The 21,198-nt window shown below is 54.5% G+C and overlaps 1 protein-coding gene across 1 annotated transcript in view; it reads right to left on the bottom strand.

The window, feature by feature from the left end:
* Nucleotides 1-21,198, bottom strand: part of LASP1 (LIM and SH3 protein 1) — a 41,618-nt gene continuing 20,420 nt past the window's right edge. Inside the window, exons 4-7 of the mRNA XM_077779122.1 lie at nucleotides 15,811-15,918; nucleotides 6,622-6,775; nucleotides 6,165-6,268; nucleotides 1-3,029 (exon numbers count right to left, since the gene is read on the bottom strand). Of these exons, the coding sequence (XP_077635248.1) occupies nucleotides 2,856-3,029; nucleotides 6,165-6,268; nucleotides 6,622-6,775; nucleotides 15,811-15,918 (540 nt within the window). The 3' untranslated portion in view covers nucleotides 1-2,855. The remainder of the gene's footprint in view (nucleotides 3,030-6,164; nucleotides 6,269-6,621; nucleotides 6,776-15,810; nucleotides 15,919-21,198) is intronic.

The following is a 21,198-nucleotide window of genomic DNA, read 5'->3' on the forward strand; positions in this document are numbered from 1 at the left end:
GCAGGTAAAAATTATACTTTTATTATTTGAGTCACCAGGAGAAAGATTCACTTGTGGTCCAAGTCAAATGTTGAGAATCATAACAGGCCAGAAAGAGTTGATCCCAAGCACAAGCCCACGAGGGAGGGGACCAAAACAGACCAAGAAAAGACAACCACCCCATATAAAAAGATGAACGGACGGCTTCACACGCACACACACGGATGAAATGTTTGGACAGAGGCAAATTTCACATGGTCATTTGTATCTTTTTAAATACAGGTTCGCGGGGTGGTATTTTTCTTCCAGCTATTAAAAAAAAGGGCCCAAAAGTGCATATGTGAGAGGAAAAAGGCAGAAATGAAGCAGTAAAGTAGTTTTCCCTGGAGGGACATGAGGAAGAAAATAGGAAGCAGTGTTGACAGAATTCACTTTTCTCACCATTGGGCTTCTTGCATTTTCTTATTGGTCGACTAAAGTTATATTCACATTCTAGCTTTGATGCATCTTCTTTCCTGGGATTAGATTGGCCAGAGACCTTTGTGAGCTGTAACAAAAGGCCAGGGACTCGGCCCAGCCCTCGGTTCTGTGCTCTTTTAGGGATGGATGGTTCTGGAAAGGAGCAAGGACTCCCAGCAGCCCCTGGGTCCCTCAGCACCAGTGTGACAGTCCCTCTTCTCTCTGGGGTTGTGGAAGAAAAGGTCCCCTATTTTTAGGATGGGAGGAGCAGAGGGGCCAGGACAACAGACTGCAGGGGCGGGCCTGCCTTGTTCTGGAAGGAAAATTAGGCTGAGGGAAAACAGGCCGCCTCCTGCGCCACCAGGCCTTCCTCCTGCCTCTCACCACGCTCCCAACCACAGGTGCTCCAACGGGATGCGCCTCTGACCTTTGGTCCCCGAATCCGAGTTGTGCTTTGAGATCTCGAAGAAAGGCAATGGCGCCTTCCCATAGCTCCCTCTCTGCCTCCCTCAGCTTCCAAACGATCTGACATACAGACCCTCTACTCTCGGCTGGGGCCAGAGGAAGAGATGGGTCAGGCAGGGCTCTCCCCCAACACCAGTGGCCATTTCTGCAACCTTCTGACTTGGGGGGAAATATCCCAACGTCCACCCCCAAGTGGTGAGGACCTGGCTGCTGACTTCGCCTGCAGGGCCCTCCTTCCCTGGAAGGGACAAGCAGGCAAAGATGTCGACTGTGGAGCCTGAGCGGACTCAGGGTGAAGGCGGGAGAGGGAGGCCCGGAGGAGTGTTGAGAGAGAGAGAGCCCAGAGATGAATAAAGCCAAGCGAGGGTCGTCGTCACAGCCACCAAGGAGCAAGAGAAGGGACTTGGAAATAGCACCATCTTTCCCTTCCTCACCCCGGGGTCTGCGCTTCCAGTTCTGTAGCCCTGGGACTTTCTCCGTCTGTGTCAAGGGGGCCTTAGGCAAGAGAGGGAGGGGTCTGGTGGCCCAGGGAGGGTGAGGCCCCCGAGTGAGACACCCACGGTGTGGCCGACACAGGGTTGTCCGGTGCTCTACTCTGCAGCCAAGGACATGGACGTGAGGGGAAAGAATGTGCCTGGAGCCGTGAAACCTTGCCCCCCACCCTCACCCCAGCAAGCTGCAGGCCCCAACGTCAGCCCCACCAACTCTGGGACCATCCCCTCACCTCTGCCCAGCACGCCAGAAAGGGGGAGGGCGGGCTTCCGCCATGTGGGGATGGAAGGAAAGGAGGGATCTCTACAGAGAAGACATGAGGAACTTCTCTCCCCTCACGGCCCTCTCCTCTCACCGTGGGGTCTGAGGAAACCATCAGGGGGAGACGGCTCCGTGCACCCTCGCAGAAGCCCAGCGCCTCCTGCCAACCTGGACCCTGGCTGCTTCGGTCACGCGAGCCCGTCACAGGTGTAGACGCGCTCCCTCCCCCACATGCTGAGTCCTGGAGACACAGAAGGTTCTGTGGCTGTGCACAGCTCCAGTGAGCTTGGTGCTGGGCCAAGGCGGCGAGGCCGTGGGAGGCCTGAGACATGGTCCCATGGGGGGGAGGGAGGAGAGGCCCACCTAACCCAGGGCCCAGGGGCTGGGCCTTGCAGGCCAAAGGCTTCTTTGCCTCGCGGTGCAGGAGCGACCAGGCGGCCTGGAGACTAGGGGGAGGAGGAGAAAGGGCTGTGGGAGAGAACACCCTGCTCTCCTCCCTCCTGAAGCGGTCCCTAACAGTAAGAAAGGCGAGCACTTGCCCCAAACCATGCTTCCTGGGGAGCTCCTGGCCCACACCCGGGCTGTGTGGGCAGGAGGGCGAAATCACAGTGTGAGAAGGAACACGTGTGGGGAGGGACGAACGAATCCCAAAGCAGGAACTCTACCCTCCTTTGCGGTCCTTGAGAATGGGAGAGGGGGCTGAGGGGCCCCTCCGAGGGCCAGTCCCCCCGCCTTCGAGAAGCAGAGGCTAAGCCCGTCCCAGGGGCAAGGGGGTATGGACCCCAGCCCCTGGGAGTCCTGGAAAGTTTGGGGGTGTGAGGAGGAGGGCAGGAAGGTCTGAGGGGGCAGAAATGAGAGAAGGCAGAGGCCTGGGAGCCAATGGGTCTCCCATTCCAGACCAGCTCCCCGGGCCTCGGCCTCCCCGGGAGAGGTCCACGCCTGTTCCATCCAGAGAGAAAACCAAGAATTTGGTCAAGGGAAAAATCTGCCAGAGGAAGGAGCCCGCGAAAGTGGCAGAACAAGGCTTCAGTTGGCAAGAGTAGCTGGAGGAGGGTGGGACTAAAACAAGCTGTCACAGATTAAAAAAAAAAGAGAGAGAGACACTGAAGAAGGGTGGGCAGGTCACTGCCCAGGACAGATGCGATGCCGCGGAACGCACTGAAGACGGGTGAGGGCGGGGCAGCGCCCGGGGGAGGCGCTCAGATGGCCTCCACGTAGTTGGCCGGCAGCATCCCCGTGTCGCCAGTGCGCTCCACGGTCCCGTACATCCAGCCATCGTCGATCTGCTGCACGTTGATGATGGTGTCCCCGTCCTGGAAGGAGACCTCGTCCTCGTCGGCGGCGCTGTAGTCATACACAGCGCGGTACCGCTTCTGCGGGGGCGGGGACACAGTCAGCCCAGGGCCTGGCTCCCTTCTTGCTAAACCCTGTTACGGGACCCAGCCCAGGGCCCAGCCGGGCAGCCAACCAGGGGCTGGGAGACAGGGAAGGCCCGGGCTCTGTCACGAATTTTCTCGCCCCTGTGTCTCCCTGTCTGAGACCCATCACCCTTCTCACAATTATCTGGCATCTACTAAGGGCACAGGACAGGGACTGAGGTTGCCACTGGTCCATCCCACCTCTAGGAACAGCAATGCAATAGGTCCAATGATATGATGCTCAGTAGCGTTTTAGAGACATATTCTGGAGCGAGACATTTGCCGGTGACACAAGAAATTCCACCCTCCACCCTCAGCCAAAATCGAAGGCTTAAGCCCCTATGAAATGCCCAGTGAATCTGCAATCCAACGGCGGCCTGGGAGACAGTGGAGATTTTAATGGCCTCTGACTTTACACGGACTGGTCTCCGGGATCAGCTCAGCCTTCGTGGTTCCCCCAGCCCAGGCCCTGGGACCTGTGGGCCGACTGGTCCAGGATGGAGGAGCCCCTCACAGGGACCTCCTACATCTGCCCTCAAGGTTCCAGCCCTTCTATTTCTGGCCTCTGATCTCTTCCCTCCAACTGTTCATCCACTGTGATCTCAGGGGAACTTCTGAGCGCACATCTGATCATGTTATTCCTTGGCTTAAAATCCTTCAGAGGTATCCCACTTTCTTATTTTTTTTTTTAAATTTTTAATGTTTACTTGTTTTTGAGAGAGAGAAGCAGAGACAGAGTGTGAGCAGGGGAGGGGCAGAGAGAGGGAGACACAGAATTGGAAGCAGGCTCCAAGCTCTGAGCTGTCAGCACAGAGCCTGACGTGGGGCTTAACCTCACGAACCGTGAGATCACGACCTGAGCTGAAGTCGAATGCTTAACCAACTGAGCCACCCAGGTGCCCTTCCTCNGAGACAGAGTGTGAGCAGGGGAGGGGCAGAGAGAGGGAGACACAGAATTGGAAGCAGGCTCCAAGCTCTGAGCTGTCAGCACAGAGCCTGACGTGGGGCTTAACCTCACGAACCGTGAGATCACGACCTGAGCTGAAGTCGAATGCTTAACCAACTGAGCCACCCAGGTGCCCTTCCTCTTTTTTTTTTTTTTTTAAGATTTTATTTTTAAGCAATCTCTACACCTTACGTGGGACTCGAACTTACAACCCCGATATCAAGGGTTGCATGCTCCACCAACTGAGCCAGCCAGGCCTGCCCTTCAAACTTTCTTTCAAGCAACAGAAACCAGCTCCCTTAGCCCCAAAGGCTGTGGGATAAGTGGTCACCCCCCCATGAAGCGACCTTGGTCTCTTATCACCAAGTCCGCCTCTATCTCTTGGGCTGATGCCAGCTACGCCTGCAATCCGCATCAGCCCCCTCACCCATCTCCCTACTTCCACCCCCAACCTACTACTGCCTCGTCTCACAAAGCCACCAGAGTGATCCTTTAAAAGCATAAACCAGGGGCGCCAGGGTGGCTCAGTCAATTGAGCGACCGACTTCGGCTCAGGTCATGATCTTTGCAGTTCGTGGGTTCAGACCCCGCATCCAGCTCTGTGCTGAGAGCTCGGGGCCTGGAGCCTACTTCGGATTCTGCGTTTCCTCTCTCTGCCCCTATGTCGTTCATACTCTGTCTCTCTCTGTCTCTCAATAATAATAAATAAATGTAAAGAAAAAAAATGTTTAAAGCATAAACCAAAACCTGTCACTCTGCATTGCTCACCAATTGCAAAGGCCTTCATGTGGCCTTCAAGTTCCTGCATGATCTGACCTTATCTCCTACTCTCTTCCCCTCTAATCGCCTTGGCCTTCCTGCTGACCCCAGGGCCTTTGCCATCGCTGTTCTCTCGGAACCACTCACTCTTTCATCTAACTGAGGACTTTGCTGCTTTCCTTTCCATCACCCTGCTGTCTTTTTCTTCACAGCCTGTGCCACTATCCGACCTTATATTATATACCCTCTTATTTATTGCCTTATTTGTCTCCCTGATCAGAATGTAAGCACCAAGATTGCAGGAACGTGGTCTTTTAGTCAGAGCCAAATCCCTCGTGTCCAAGACAGGTTTAGCAAGTATTTGAAGGACCGGCTGGTCTATCTGGAATCTTATCCTACAGAAGACTTCTCGGTCCTGCCCGGTACCCTACACAGCACGGACCCTCCCTTGTTTACTTCCTTGTACCCAGAGCGTAAAACTCTGAGAGGACACATATCTCAGTATATTTAATTCTCTAAGTATTATCTCTCTTGCTCCAGCATGAGCTGCTTGGAACTCCCAGGAAGCCAGCACGGAGGAGCTGAGCTCAGCCAGGAGCTCAGTAGGGGTGGCTCGGCAGCCCCCTCCGTGGGATAAGGGTCAGGACTTACAGACGGGGCGCTTCGACTTGAAGGACTGGTATGCCTGATCCTGCCCCACTTCCTACTTTACTCGTCGTTTACTTGGCAGTATCAATGAGTGCCGCTCTGCCGGGCTCAGAGTAGCTGAACCGAGGGAACAATGCCCTGCCCGCCCACACAGAGCTTCAAATCTAGCAGGGGACGCAGACAAGTTAACCCACAGAACAGATCTGAGTTGGGAAAAGTGCTCCGAAGGGCACCGCTGGGGGTGGAGTGATAGAGATGCCAGGGGAGGCCCACCTGACATGGGGGGTTGGGGAGGGCCCCTCAGAGGCTAAGATCCGAAGGCCGTGGGGGAGGGTCATCGTCACGAAGAGTGGGGAGCATGGCCTAGGTCTGCAAGGCCCCAAACAGAAAGGTACTTCGTGCGCCCCCAGGGAGCGGAGTTCAGGAACTGGGCAGGGGGAGGTGACTTGCCCAGGGTACACCCAGAGCTTGAACGCAGGGCCCCAATCCCAGCCCAGGGCGGAGTCCGCTAACCACACTTCCCTCTGCTCAGAGGCTGAGGTCCCTCCCCATCACCTGCAGATGACAACAGGAGCTGGGATCAAAGGTCGGAGGAAGCCAGGCCTCCTGGGTGGGGCTTCTAAGGAGAATCTTCGAGCAAAGTCCACGAGGCCTGCCCTTGGCCTCCTCAGGCTTCCCCGGCCCCCTCCAACCTCCCAGCTCCAGGATCTCTCCCTCCGGCCGCCAGAGCTACTCACCCCGCCCCCGCCTGGGGCGCAGCGCTGTATGGACGCTGGGGCCGCAGGCTCCTTGTAGCCACCAAAGGACTGTGCCGCCTGCTGCTGCTGGGGCTGCTGGTAAACTGGAAGATGGGGCGGAGACGGCGCTCAGAAACAGTCTCACCAAACACAGTCCCTCCCAGATTGCATTTCTGCCCCCCACGACCTGGCTCGGCCCCCACTTCTCAGGCTTCTATGTCTGTGTGCACATCTGCTAGTCTTGCATCTTCTACGCCAGGGGCTGGTCTCTGCCAACACACTGGGGTCCCGGCATAGACCCTGACCCTGGTGCGCGATGCCCCTGGTGGGACCGACCTAAGGGATTGCGTGAGCACGCGCATGGGTGTGCATGTGGACCAGGCTTCTCTCCGGCCTCCTCCCCATGCCACAGCGGGCCTGGTCTCGGGTCCCCTGCCCCCCCAGGCCTCACGCTCACCCGGGGCGCTGGCTGGGATGTGGTGGGGCGGCGGCTGCTGCTCCTGGGGCCGCCGGTAGCTGCTGCTGTCCTGGGAATCTCGGCGCTCGGGCTCCAGGCCCTCGCCCCCGCTGGGGCCCATGCGGCTCTTCTCAAACTCCTCGTGGTATTTTATCTGCGGCGGCAGAAAGTGCTGGGTGAAGGACTCAGAGCAAACCAACCAAAGCTCCCTTCCTGTTGCCACTTCAGATCTCCCAGGAGGGGAGAGACTCCCTGGGGGCCCCAGGCAGAGCGAACCAGGTCCCTGTGGGAGGCGCACGAGCTGTGTGCCCTTGGAGAAGCTCCTTAACCTGGCCGGGCCTCAGTGTCCACCTCTGTAAAAGAGGGCATCGGTGTCCACTTCGGCTGCTGCTGGAGGATGATACCTCCTACTCCCTGCGCACCTGCTGGGCGCCAGGCACGGTGCCAGGTGAAATACATCACGGGCTCGTTTTAACTTGTCAGCAGCTACGCGGGGGTGGGGGACAGTCCCCAGTGAACACACAAGAAGGAAACGACGGTCCTGACAAGCTGAGTGAGTTGGCCAAGATCATGCAGGCTCCAGGGCCTAGGCTCTTCGTCCTGAGGCAAGTCTGCCTCTGGGGGCGTGACCGCACATGGCTCCGTGGAGGATCCCAGGCGGCAGGACAAGACATGCAGTGTCCTCCCTCCTCATCAGGGAAGGGAGGCGAGCAAAGCCGGCCCTGTTATCTGGAGCAGAAGGAACTAGTGATTCTGTGCCCCAAGGCCTGAGAGGAGCCGTCCCAGCCCAGGGCCCTCCCTTTTGGCCATCTTTGCCCACGTTCTCCGCGGCCCGTCTCTCCCACTCCTTGGCACTCGCTGTGCAAGGAGGGCAAGAGCTAATGCTTCGCCAGGCAGGGCTTCCTGCAGGGGCTGGGCTAACGGTCTGCGGGCGCCGCCGACTGAGGACACCGGCATGGCTCCCACGGGCTAAATGGCCCCTGTTCACCACAGCCTGGGCTGGGACGCTGGAATCGCAGCAGGGCCTCACTCAGGACCAGCTCTGCCCCTTCCCTTCATGCCCCGGGGGGGGGACCCCCACACCCAAATGGCAAAAAATGGGCTGAGCCCATTCCTCAGGGGGGTGGCCAGCCCTGGCCAGACCGAAAGCCCACGGGATCCCTCGACTCCCACCCAGGAGGGCACCCAGGGCTGAAGTTCTCAGACACAAGGCCCGTGCCCTGCTCTTGGCTTCCTTCCTGAGACAAGAGCAAAAGGCAAGTGTCCCCGAGCCCCACTCCCTCCCCCATCCTCTGGTTGGGGGGCGGGGGAGAAGGAGAGAGGCCACCCCTCCTGAGACCTTTAGGCTCACAAGGTAACTGCCCTTCCGACTTTTGTCCTGGGGGGTTAGAAAGGTCAGCTTCCTGTGTTTACTTTCTGTGAAAGAAAAGACGCCTGACCCCAGGAGCCAGTGACCAGGGAAGGGGAAGTGCACATGTGGAAGAGGACAGAGGCTTATACTGGGGGGACAGGTGTCCCTAACGCTGGGGGCCCCGCTACCCTGGGTGACAGCCCCTTCTCTGGGTGTGAAGGGGTGACGGAGAGCCCTGGCAAAGAGGGTATATCGGTCCTGGCTCCCTTTCTGTCTCAAGGAGCCAATGCCTGGTGGTGTCCCCAGTGGGTGTCCTACAGACTCAGTCCTTCATCCTGGGCTGCAGAGGTCCTCCCACACCTCCTCCCTGGAAGATCAAGAGCCTCTTGCTTACTCATGTGACCTTGGGAGACTCTCCACCCCTCTGGGCCTCAGTTTCCTGATCTGTAAATAAGGCCCTGGTGCCATCTGTTCCTAGGAGGTCTCGAGGCTCCTGATGGGTTCTAGGAACCTAACCAAAATCCAGAGCTGAAAGCAAGTACGGACACGCGTGTGTTTCCACAAGTGGCTGGGAGTCCCGACCTTGCCCCTGACACAGCCGCTACGCCAGTAAATATTGATATAACAAGGGCCAGCTGCCCCAGGTGGACGGAGCCGTCGCAAGCCTGGACACAAAGGAACCCTCCCCGGCACCCAACGCCCGTCCCACCTGTTACTGTTAATATTAATAACCGTCACATCTGCTCAGCGATTCACACAGAGTGCGTAAAGTCTCTCTGCACGTGATCTCCCCTGGCCCCCGGTCACAGCCCCCCCCCTAAAAAAAGAAGCTGGGCGGGTACACTTTAATTCCCATTTTACAGAAGAGGAAAATGTGTTCAGAAGTTAATTGCCTTCCCAAGACAGAGCTTTCATTACTCAATAAGGGACAATGGGACACGGGGACAAAGCCACAGCTAGATGGGCTCTTTCCCGAGGGGAGCCATGGAGCAAGGTGACCCCAGAGCCACCTCTGCCCCCTGTCCCAGTCATGTCTTCTTGTTCTGGAATAAACAGGAGTAGGCACGCCTTTCCCTTGCGACAGGGATGAGGAACGCAAGAGGAGAGGCAGCGCGCCGGGGATAAGTGGGTTGAGAAAAGTGGGGTACAGTCCCTCCGCCTGGGCCCCTGGGATAAGACGCCACTCCTCCCCACTTCCTCTCCCTCCCTTCCCCCAGCAAGTGAGAAACTTCTCTCATTGCTCTGCTGACCGACCAACTGATGGGAGAAGCAATTAGGCACATTGAAGGGGGTCAGCACATCCAAAAGGGAAAGAAACTTCCAGACTCCGGGGGTCTGGATGGTCCCTGCTCCACATTCAGCGAAGTTCTGACCTTCTAAGAGCCCTAAAGGGGGGGGCCTCCACAAGCCCAGAGCTGTCAGCAGAGCCCCAGCTCGAGAACTGCTGTGCCCGCCCCCCAAGAAGAACACCCTGTTCTGTGCCCAGAAGATCCAAGGGCGCATGGATTGAGGGGCCCCAGCCCCCACTAGCCGGGACTCGTCCATTCCAAAGCTGAAGAAACCCGTTTCCTCTGCTAACCGATGTTCTGTTTTCTGAGCCCCTGTTCTCCACACGCTAGTGGAAAACTAAGGTCTGACTCCCCACGATGCAGCCACATGATTCTACATCATGGTCAGCAAGGGAGCGCAGGCTCTGAATGGAATCATCAGCTCAGCAGCCAGGGTCTACTTTTTATAACTATGTCTGCCACTTGCTGAGGGCCTAGTTCGTGCCCATTACTCACTTCCTTTTCTCAGCCACCCCAACAACTGTGTATCACTTTCCCCACCATTTGGTAGACGGGGAAACTGACACGTGGAGGTGGGTAACTGGTGGGTTATTGGGAATCCAGCTCTAACATCACACTCATGCTTCTCAACTACCGAGCAATACTGTTCCCCATTACAGACTAATATTTTGTTTTTAAGACAAATGTAAATCTTTGGGGTGCCTGGGTGAGCGTTCGACTCTTGATTTCAGCTCAGGTCCTGATCCCAGGGTTGTGGGATTAAGCCCCACGTCCGGCTCCGTGCTGAGCACAAAGCCTGCTTGAAATTCCACCCTCTCCACCCACCCCCGCCCTTTCTCTCTCTCCCTGGCTTGTGCTCTCTCTCTCTCTATAAAATAAAAAAAAAAAATTTTTAAAGTGGCACTGGGTGGCTCAGTTAAGCACCTGACTTTGGTTCAGGTCGTGACCCCATGGTTCGTGGGTTCGAGTCCCATGTCAGGCTCTGTGCTGACAGCTCAGAGCCTGGAGCCTGCTTCAGACTGTGTCCCCTTCTCTCTCTGCCCCTCCCCTGCTCGTACTCTGTCTCTCAAAAAAAAAAAAAAGACATTAAAAAATTTTTTAAATAAATAAGCAAACCAAATGTAAATCAGCATTTACCTTCATTAGTTATCAGAGAAAGGCAAGTTAAAATCACAATGAGATACCGTGATATACAATCCAAATGGCTCAAACGAGTAAGTCTACGGATGTAGAGCAGTACACTTTCATCACTGCTGGCAGGAGGGGAAGTCAGTACAGCCACTTGAAAACTAGATGAGTGTTACTTGGTAAGGAGGAAGGGTCATAAACTGTAAGCCCCAGCAGGGGCGCCTGGGTAGCTCAGTCGGTTGAGTCTGACTTCAGCTCAGGTAATGATCTCACACTATGTGGGTTCAAGCCCCCCATCAAGCTCCGTGCTGACAGCTCGGAGCCTGGAGCCTGCTTCGGATTCTGTGTCTCCCTCTCTCTCTGCCCCTCCCCTGCTTGTGCTCTGTCTGTCTCTGTCTCTCAAAAATAAATAAATGTTAAACAAAAAAAAAACTGTTTTATAAACTCTTAAGACCCAGCAATCCCACCCCGCACAAACACCAACATTAATCAAATGGGGCACAGGCATTGAACAGAATGCTATACAGAAATGAAAAAGAGTGAACTATAGCTACATGCAAATAAATAGCTGAATCTTTTTTTTAATGTTTATTTTTGAGAGAAAGCGAGCAAGTGCACACAAGCGGGAAAAGGGGCAGAGAGAGGGAGATAGAGGATCTGAGGCAGGCTCCGCGCTGACAGCAGAGAGCCTGATGCGGGGATCGAACTCACAAACCACGATTTCATGACCTGAACCAAAGTCAGACGCTTAACTGACTGAGCCACCCAGGTGCCCCATAGCTGAATCTTTAAATCCAATGTCGATGAAGGAAGAAAGACACAAAAAGAATACATACTCTATGTTCAAAGTCAGGAAAAGCAAAACTATAGTGTTAGAAATGCATGTTTCCATATTCAAATAATGAAGATAAGAATAGCACATGCTTTCAAAAATTACACCAGAGGGCTGTCCCAAAAGCCTACCTCCAGGTCATTTGACCCTGGGGTCGGAACTTTTCTTTGACTTCACTATTTACTACTGATTAGGCCTTGACTCTAAATATGGAAGCTAACTTACAGAATATGCACTGGCCATTATTATTTTTTAAATGTCTATTTATTTTGAGAGAAAAAGCAAGCGAGCAGTGAAGGGGCAGAGAGAGAGGGAGAGAGAAGCCTAGGCAGGCTCTCCGCTCTGTCAACTCAGAGCCCAACGTGGGGCTCGAACCCACGAACCGTGAGATCATGACCTGAGCCGAAGTCAGACGATTAACAGAGCCACCCAGGCGCCCCTAGTTATTTTTAACTGATAGAAATGCAAAGCATTTCTGCCCGTGGCAAAGATATTCCCAAAGTTTATGGTTTTAAAAAGGTCCTGCAGAACATTAACCAGCTCTACAGATACTGGCAGGGCATGGAGCAGCTCTGTATCCAACTGTATCCAGTACTTTCACTGAGGAAAGACGCATCACCTCTGCCTTCCTACCCTCCAGCGTAATTAGGTGAAATACATGATAGGTGCTCACTGCACAAGAGTTCTGTTTTTAACACTGTGAAAACTTGTAAGGGGAGTTCAGCAAGGTAGTTTCTTCACTTGTGAGATCCGTACGCACACAGGTGTTTACTGTACGTGTCACTGGGTGTTAGGTTTTAAAGAAAAAGAAAAAGAATTGTATATAGAAAATCCATATGTAAAAGTAGATTCGTAGAGGGGCATCTGGATGGCTCAGTCGGTTAAGCGTCTGACATCGGCTCAGGTTCGTGGGTTCAAGCCCCGCATCGGGTTCTGTGCTGACAGCTCAGAGTCTGGAGCCTGTTTCAGATTCTGTGTCTCCCTCTCTCTCTGCCCCTCCCCCACTCATGCTCTGTCTCTCTCTGTCTCAAAAATAAATAAACTATATTAAAAAATTTTTAAAAAAGTAGATTCGTAGGCAAATAAAAGCAGAGCTTCTCTCCTGGAAGGCAGGGACTCCCGGAAAAGGGTCTCCACAATGAAAATTCCCCAGTCCCTTATAGCCGGTAGAGCTCATGACCAACGGCCAGGATTCCAGGCTACACTGCATCCCAGAGCATGAGGCTCTGGCCTCTCAACTCTTTCGGTGCCTTTCATGAAGACACAATCACCCCAGAAGTATAACTTACTAGCACTTGCCTCACAAGTTTTCACACATTCTCACTACCCACGATGGCCCCGCTTTTCAACCAAGCTTTCCTCTCTGCCTCTTCTTTAGCCACAAGGTGGAAAGCGGACAGGTCTGCCTCTACAGAGCTGAGAATTAGATTGACAACACTGATCTGACAGACGACAGACCGCACATGTCTTAAGTGTTTAAACAGCACCTGCGGAGACCAGCCCCTTTTTCAAAATGCTTTTCCTTGTAAATCCTCTCATCTGGAGCACATTCCTCCAGGGAGGTAAATCTCATCTCCTTGCAAGATGGTGTGACCTTCCTGGACACAGCTAGGAGTTCAAGTGCTAACCTGGGAAGTGAGTGACAAACTACACACAGGACACTATTTTGGATACAAAACAATAGGTGTGGCTCTAAACACTAGCTTTTCCCAAAACTCTTCTGGGGGTTGGGACAACTGAACAATGGCTCTGAGCATAGTTTCGAGTTCCCTTAGAGTTCAGGGATGTGGCCAGGCCTGACACCCTCTGCCTTAGGGCTTGGTGAAGCTTTTTCAGGCTTTTTTTTTTTTTTTTTTAATGTTTCCTTTTTAAGGAGAGAGAGACAGAATGCAAGCAGGGGAGGGGCAGAGAGAGAGGGAAACACAGCATCCGAAGCAGGCTCCAGGCTCTGAGCTGGCTGTCAGCACAGAGCCCAACGTGGGGCTCAAACCCATGAGCCGTGAAAGCATGACCTGAGCTAAAGTCAGACGCTTAACTGACTGAGCCACCCAGGCGCCCTGTAGCTGAATCTTTAAATCCAATGTCAACCAACTTTATCAGGCTTTTAAGTGAAGGTTCCCAAACTTCACTAAGCACCACAGAAACCCAGTGGGTGCTTAAAATGCTGGTTCCTGGGTCCCACTGCCAGGGATGCTTAATCAGGCAGCCTGTACAGAGGAGGCTTGTGAGCCTGTATTTTCTTTTTTGTTTTAGAAATTTTTTAATGCATATTTATTTTTGAGAGATCTCGAGAGTGTGTGCGAGCAGGGGAGGGGCAGAGAGACAGGGAGACAGAGGACCTGAAGCCAGCTCTGCGCTGACAGCAGAGAGCCCGATGCGGGACTCAAACTCACAAACCGTGAGATCGTGACCTGAGCCGAAGTCAGACACTTAACTGACTGAGCCACGCAGGCGCCCTGAGTCTACATTTTCAATAAGCCTTTCCATGTGACTGTAGCAGCCTTGTCTGGAGGCCCACATTTGACAGACTCTTAATTGCATTCACTAAAACTAAGAGTCTTCCAACTTCGTGGTCACACCTCAGAGGTCCCAGCTACAGCTGCAAAAGCAGAACTAGGTCAGGTTCAAGTCACCTCCCCCACCTCAGAGCAGAGGACAATCAGCTAATTGCAGCCCTGCGGGTTAAGGATAAGATAGTAAGATAGTTATCTTCTTAGGTGTAGATGTCCTGGCCACATTGAGCTCTGTTACAGGGCTCCTCAGATATTAACACCTCCAATAACTGGGTATGGAATATTCTGGAAGCCTTCCAGAAAGGGAGGCAGGGATGGCTTGTCTTCTGCCCTCTAAAAGCCACCGGCTGGGAGCACTGAGTGAATGTGTTGGCGAGTTGGAGTGTGTGTCCTCGCCATGAAAAGCCACAGAGGCCGGAGAATCAAGACGCCAGCTCTGTGGGTCATTCCAGGTTTTCCCCATTGCCCAAGGCTTCCCCCCCCCCGCCCCGCCCACTTCCCCTTTGGGAATTGGAAGACACAGCCCTTTAACCCTCTTTACCCTTCAAAGGGTCTGGGTGGCAGCAGCAGCAGCAGCAGCAGAGAAGCTCTAGGGTGCAAGGCCAGGCCCCTGGCTTATAAAGAAGCAACTGAAACAGCTTTTACTTATGTGTGTCTTCCAGGGGAGGGTGGTGGTGGTGTGGATCAGAGCTCTCCCAGCCCAAAGGAAGCTCTCCGTTTCCTCAAACCACAACTTTCAAACTGCAAGGCAACAGCCTCGTTGCAAAATCCATTTGGTTAAGTCTGCAACAAGCATCTTATACAAGATAAAATGGAACAGAAAAGACCTGAATGCTCTCCAAGTAGTAAGGGCTCTTTCATGTAAGTTTGGATTTGCTCTTCTCTCTAAATAAATAAGCACGCCTGTTTGGTGCGTCACTATGTAAAATGTATTCCATATCGTCGGGTGCAAAGTTTGAAAGCCATGGGCTTGGGCGTGACGACTCTGAAATCCACCCAAGCCTCTCTGTGGAGCCCTCTCTGGGCACAGCCCCGTCAAGGAGGCTGGGAGGGAGCAAGGGGGATGCATGCGGAGCCCAGGGCCGGGGGCCGGGCGGACCACCTGGAATCCAGGCCGCCGGCCCAGAGCGACACCGGGCAACTTGTCGACTCCTCCTTGTTCTAGACATAAAGACCATGGTTGACCAAGGCCTCTGTTCATAGGACCTCCCAGACGAGGCTGGGTGGGCGCACACTGCAATTCCATGCCCCAGGACCCGGTAGGGGGGGGTCTGTGCAGCCCACGCTGTGTGCTCGTGGCTCTAAGCAGTGCTCTGCCCCCACATACCCAAAACCCCCCAGGCAGCCTCCCCACAAACCCAGAGTTACACTGGCTCTACCAGGCCGGAAACCACCGCCTGTGCCCTGGCCACAGGTGTCACCAGCCCATCGGTCTACCGCCCACTCTCTATACCTAGCCCTGCCACAGCCACACACTGCTGACCGGCTCCAGCCCAGAAGGGCAGGGCCGGGGGGTACGGGGCCAGCCAGCAAAGCCGGCTGGGGTTTTTACACAGGAAGGAAGAGCAAGCCGAGGTGGGGGAGGAGGCCGAGGGAGGGCGGAAATGACTGCAATGTCAGCACCCAGAGACAGACGAGGGGGAGGCTGGCCCCTCCCCACCCCTGCCACCCAGTTATGAACTTTGTGCTTAGACCAAACGGTCCTGTCTGGACCCTGACACCCACCGTAGCCAGGAGGGGAAAAGGAAAAAAAAAAAGGAAAAAACTTGAGCGAGGGTGGGGAGTGATTTCGCATAGAGGCCCTCCCTGTTCACGCACCCCCAGCAGTGGAGTCCTTTCAGGGCACAGGTGCTACGTGGGCAGAGGGCAGAACAGGGGAATGTGGGGTGCACAGAAAAAAAAGGGCAACCGCACACCCTTTCCTCGCTCTGCTCAAGCGGCTGTCACCCAGGCACACGCAGAAGGGCTGGGGCAGCAGAGAACTGGCCTGGTTCAGGCCTGCCAGGCCGGCAGGGAGGGGATGGGCGGGAAGGGCAGCAGGTCAGTGCGGCTTCCACGGCGGGCAGGGGAGCATACGTTACTGATCTGGTCCTGGGTCTTCTTGATTCTCTGGAGTTCCGGTGTGTCTGCCACCACACTGAAGCCTTTGCCCTTGTTCTTCTCAAACTCCTCCTTGTAGCGCACCTGCAGGGTCAAGTGCGGGAGAGGGGTTAGAGTGAGGCAGGGGCAGCAACCAGCCAGGAGAGAGATCCTGACCAGAGACCGCCAGCAGTGACATCTACCACCCAGCCCCGAAGGCAAAGCAGAAGCCTTGGCCAGAAAGTGTTAGACTGCTCCCGATAACCCATTAATGCGTATTCCGTGCATTCCTAGTACGAAGTATCGAGGGCTTTACATGAATTATCTCATGTAATTACTGTATTCTATTATCAGCTCCATCTTACAGATAAGGAAACTGAGCCGGAGCGAGGGAAAGTTTGCGGCCAAGGTCACACAGCCTGGCAATAAGTGTCCAGAGCCATCAGGGAGCAAACCCTCATCTACCTGACTCCTGACCCTTCACCGCTGGCCTGTGCTGCCTGCAAGCCAGAGGGAGAAGGTTCTTTCCCGAGCTCCAAGGACCACCCCAGCCCACACCCCAGCCAGGATGTGGCCCTACCTACTGAGAGCCTGGAGGAGTTTTTAAGTCACCAGCTGAGGGGTGCCTGGGTTGCTCAGTCAGTTAAGCGTCCGACTTCGGCTCAAGTCATGATCTCACAGTTTGTGGGTTCGAGCTCCGCCATCAGGCTCTGTGCTGACAGCTAGCTCAGAGCCTGGAGCCTGCTTCAGATTCTGTGTCTCCCTCTCTCTCTGACCCTCCCCTGCTCATGCTGTCTCTCTCTCTCTCTCTCAGAAATAAATAAAACATTAAAAAAAAATGTAAGCAACCAGCTGAATGAAGGCTGTGCCAAGGGACAGAGTTAGCACCCAAAAAAGGAGGGTGGTGAGATAGCCGCTCAGCAGACCCCATCGATGCGTCTTTGACAGGCCTGGTGGCTTCCGGGAGCCTTCCAGGCCCGCTTCTAAGGTCAACGCCACACGAGGGGATGAAATTGGTGGGACAGACAGGAAGGACTTCAGCACAGGGTTCCCTACCACCCCACCGCTGCCTTCCTCTCCTGAGAAATCCACAGAAATTCAAGTATGGAGGGACTCAAGTCAGGCATAAGAAAGGACCTCCTGAACTTCTAATGGAATCAAAATATGAAAAATATCTTGTTTTCTCCTGGGGGGGGTTGAAGAACAGGATGGAGGCTGGAAATGCCCAGGGGACTGAGAACTGTTCCCTGGCTTCCAGAGGCTTCACTGTCCCCCTGGGCAGCCAGCTGTCCCAACCCCACCAGCTGCCTGGATTTCCTCCACGGGGGCTGCCGCACTATCCTAGAAGCAGGTCAGCCCAGGACATGAGGCTCAGGACCTCGGCAGTTTCCAGGAAAGGACGGCCGGGCAGCTCCCAGGCACGGAGACATCTGGCCACAGGCTGAGCTGCACTGTGACCCGACCGACAACACACACGTACAAATCTGTGGCCACACCTGTCAGTTCCTCTGCACACCCCCCAGGGGTCAGAGCCCAGCTTACCCATCCATGGGGTTCTTCATCCTAAGAAGGTTTCAGAAGCTTTTTCATTTTTTTTTTTTTTTTTTTTTTTTGAGAAGCTTCTTTGTTCTGATCCAGACTAAACTCAAAGGCCTGGATGTGCTAGTTCCCATCAGACTGGAAGTTAGTGCAGTAAATACAAGTGCTGACCCACCCCAAGGGCCCCGAACTGCCTCCAGCATCACCTCTTCCAGGAAATCCCAGATCAGCAACTTTTTGTGGGGGAGGTAGAGGGACCCTTTGGGAAAGGTGCATTAGGGAGGGGAAAGCATGAGAGCCAGAAAATTGTTGTTGTTGGTTTAATGTTTTATTTATTTCTGAGGGGGGGGGAGAGAGAGAGAGAGAGAAAGAGAGAGACAGTGTGAGCACGGGAGGGTCAGAGAGAGAGGGAGACACAGAATCCGAAGCAGGCTCCAGGCTCTGAGCTAGCTGTCAGCACAGAGCCCGACGCAGGGCTCAAACCTATGAACCATGAGATCATGACCTGAACTGAAGTTGGACAATTAACCAACTGAGCCACCCAGGCGCCCCAGAAAATTCTAACTCCAGATGCAGAAACCCCAAATCCAAGGTCTCTGGCCTTGATTTCATCATCTGTACAGGGATTGTCATAGGAATTGGTTAAAACGGGGAGGGGGCTTCCCGTCACCAAGAATGGGTAAAGAGCCAGAGGGAGCTGGTTCTAACACGGGCTCAGTCTCCCACTTGCTAGGTGATCTTGGGCAAACGACTTAATCTCTTGAGCCTCCATTTCCAATCTGTAAAACGGGGATAGTACCACCCATTCCATTCCCATCAATGGTGCAGACTACAGACAGTGGCTCTAACCCAGCAAATGCCTCGTGGAGCACCCTGAAGCAAGGCAGGGCTCAATACCCACTGATAAGGGCAAGTGTGGAAGTGCTCTGTCAACATTAAAAGTGCTGAACAAGGGCCAGACCCCCATTCTTTCCTCTACTTCCTGGCCTTGTAAGGGTCAGGCCCCTAATCCAGGGGAATGATTGTCATGGCGACACTACAATGACATCAGCTAGTTCCCAGGCTCAGGAACTGCCTCTCCCTCCCTGCTGGGGAAGGAGAATTCATTTCATTGCTGGCACCAGCATCCAGATAGGGCGGGGCTGGGGTGGAATGGGGACTGAGAAGGGATGGAGGGAGGTCTGGGCTCGGCACCTCTTTGCTGTGCGTCACTAGGCAAGTCAGTCCCCCTCTCTGGATCCCCTGAGGGGGGGGGGGTGCTGGCCAGCTGATCTCTAAAAGCCCACCCAGCTCTTGGAGTTTGTGATCATTTTTAACAACCTGCAGGCCCTACCCATGAAGAATCAAGGTGAGGAAGATTCTCTGAGAGGCCTGTTGGTGCTGGAGTGGGTGCACAGGGAAAAGGGAGAGAGCCAGGAGTGTGGGGAGGGCCCTGCCTAGAGCCCCCCCACCCCCCCGTCAGGCTTCCCTTCCCACCCACCCAAGCAGGAGAGTGTTTGCCCTCATCAGGGATGGCTCACAGGGACACGATGGAGGTCTGGAAGGGAAAGGACCTGCCCAAGGTCATTCACCCTAGCTGTTGGTAAGGTCAGAGTGCAACTTAGCACCGTGGGCGGATGACTCCATGCCTAGAACTGCCTGGGCCGCCCATCCTGGAAATTCCCAGGGCGGGGCCAGATCTCAGCCCGAGGCTCCTCCCCCGCAACACACAGCCCCTGAGACTGCTTTCTCTATGCAAGTTTACTAATAACTCCCTGGGCCTATCCTGTTCACTACTTATCCCGGCAGAGGAGGTACAAATATAAGGGTTTGTCGCATGAGTGGTGAGTGAATTGAATAGACACAAAATCTCCCAACAGCATCATTTAGAATATAACCGCTTTGCTGACGTAACGTAAAAGATCGTGACTTAAAAAAAAATTTTTTTTAATTTTTTAAAAATGTTTTATTTATTTCTGAGAGAGAGAGAGAGAGCATGAGCAGGGGAGGGTCAGAGAGAGAGAGAGAGACACAGACTCTGAAACAGGCTCCAGGCTCTGAGCTAGCTGTCAGCACAGAGCCCGATGAGGGGCTCGAACCCATGAACCGTGAGATCATGACCTGAGCCGAAGTCAGACGCTTAACCAACTGAGCCACCCAGGCGCCCCAAAAAATTGTTTTTTGAAAAAAAAAAAAAAATACACAACCGACTTTCCACTGACTAGGGGCCAACTATGTGCTGGGTGCACGTACTATGTAACCCACCCCCTTTTAACAGAAAAGAAATCCGTTTTAAAATTAGACTGACACAGATGGGGAGGAGAACTAATGGAAAAGTCTGTGCTGGAAGCGATCATGAAAAGGTCATTGTGTCTACTGCACAGCTTCACTGTGTGCAGGCTCCACTTCCTCTCCTTTCCAGGAGAATAGTTAATAGTGAACATTTACTGAGCATTGCTGACTCCACGCCAGGCACTGTTCTAAACGACTGATAGATACTAATATCCTCACAATAACCTTTGGATAAAGGTAAGCCCCATTTTACAGATGAAGGCACTGAGGCTCAGGAAGGTGAAATAACGTGCCCAGGGTCACACAGCTCGCGGTGGTAGACCCAGGATTTGACCTTCAGCTGGTTTAGGTTAAGAGTGATGCAAGTGGGGTGCCTGGGCGACTCGGTTAAGCGTCGACTTCGGCACAGGTCATGATGTCAATCAAAGTTTGTGAGTTCGAGCCCCAATCGGGGTCTGCGCTTACAGTTTGGAACCCGGAACCTGCTTCGGGTTTTGTGTCTCCCTTGCTCTCTGCCCCTCCCCCACTTGTGCTTGCTCGCTCTCTCTTTCAAAAATAAACATTAAAAAAAAAAAAAAAGAGTGGCACCAGTGTGCTGCTCACAGACTACACTCTCCTGTGCCTCGCGATTTCTCACTGTGCTGGGGCACGGCACCACGGGGGTGTGGGCCACACAGACACCCCCAGCTCAGCCCCACCCCACAGCAGTCGCCTCTGCTCAGCTTGGGGGCTGGAGGTGGGAGAGCTGCGTCAGGCAGGGGGTGCCGCTGGGCCCCAGTCTCCCGTTCCCTGCCTCAGCCAGCCAGGCCTGGGTGGGACCACCCAGGCGGCCATTTCTGGTCAGTTCTGTGGTTCCCTCCCCCGCAAGGGAGGCTCCAGGTGTCCCAGACACCCAAAGTACCACTTTGGGAACCAAACCAGAGACAGGAAAACAAATAAAGTTGAAATAGCACCGGCGGCTTCCAGAGAGGAGGGCTGAGACACCCGCACCCAGGCCAGGAAGGGGCCCTGGAGGGAGACCAACTGACACCCTGGTGGGGGGCAGGGTAGGCAGAGGAGGCTCCCACTTCCCTTCCCGCAGCCACGGGCTGCTCTAGCAGGCCCTGCCCCCACAGCAGCCACGGGAGCCAGAACCTGTCGCCAGCAACTCCCCCGCCCCAGGCCCACTCATCCCTTCCAAACCTCAGTGCATCAGCCCAGCCCCTGACCTCTAGGCAACTAGGCTTTGCTGTCCCCATTTTACCGGGGAGGAAAAAAGCTGTGAGAGGAAAGCGGCCAGGCTCAGACCACAGAGCTGGGAGCCGAGGTAGAAGGAAGACAGAACCAAGCTTGCAAAGAAGGCAGGGCCCCTGCCCCCACCCGCCCACCTACCCCAGCTGCCAGCCCCCAGAAGCGCCACTGCAGGTTAGAGCCTCGTCCTCAGTCTAGAGCCCTGACTGCCTGACTCACACTCCTCACAGCAGAAGCAAGGTGAGAGCTGGGGTCAGTTCCACCCACTCCCTGCCTGCACCCCCCAGCCCAGCTCTGAGGCTCTGAGTGCGTCCAAAAGGCTCACGAGAATCACCAGGGCAATTA

The sequence above is a fragment of the Crocuta crocuta genome, unplaced genomic scaffold (assembly GCF_008692635.1).
Source record: "Crocuta crocuta isolate KB4526 unplaced genomic scaffold, BGI_CrCroc_1.0 scaffold68, whole genome shotgun sequence".
Classification (NCBI taxonomy): domain Eukaryota; kingdom Metazoa; phylum Chordata; class Mammalia; order Carnivora; family Hyaenidae; genus Crocuta; species Crocuta crocuta.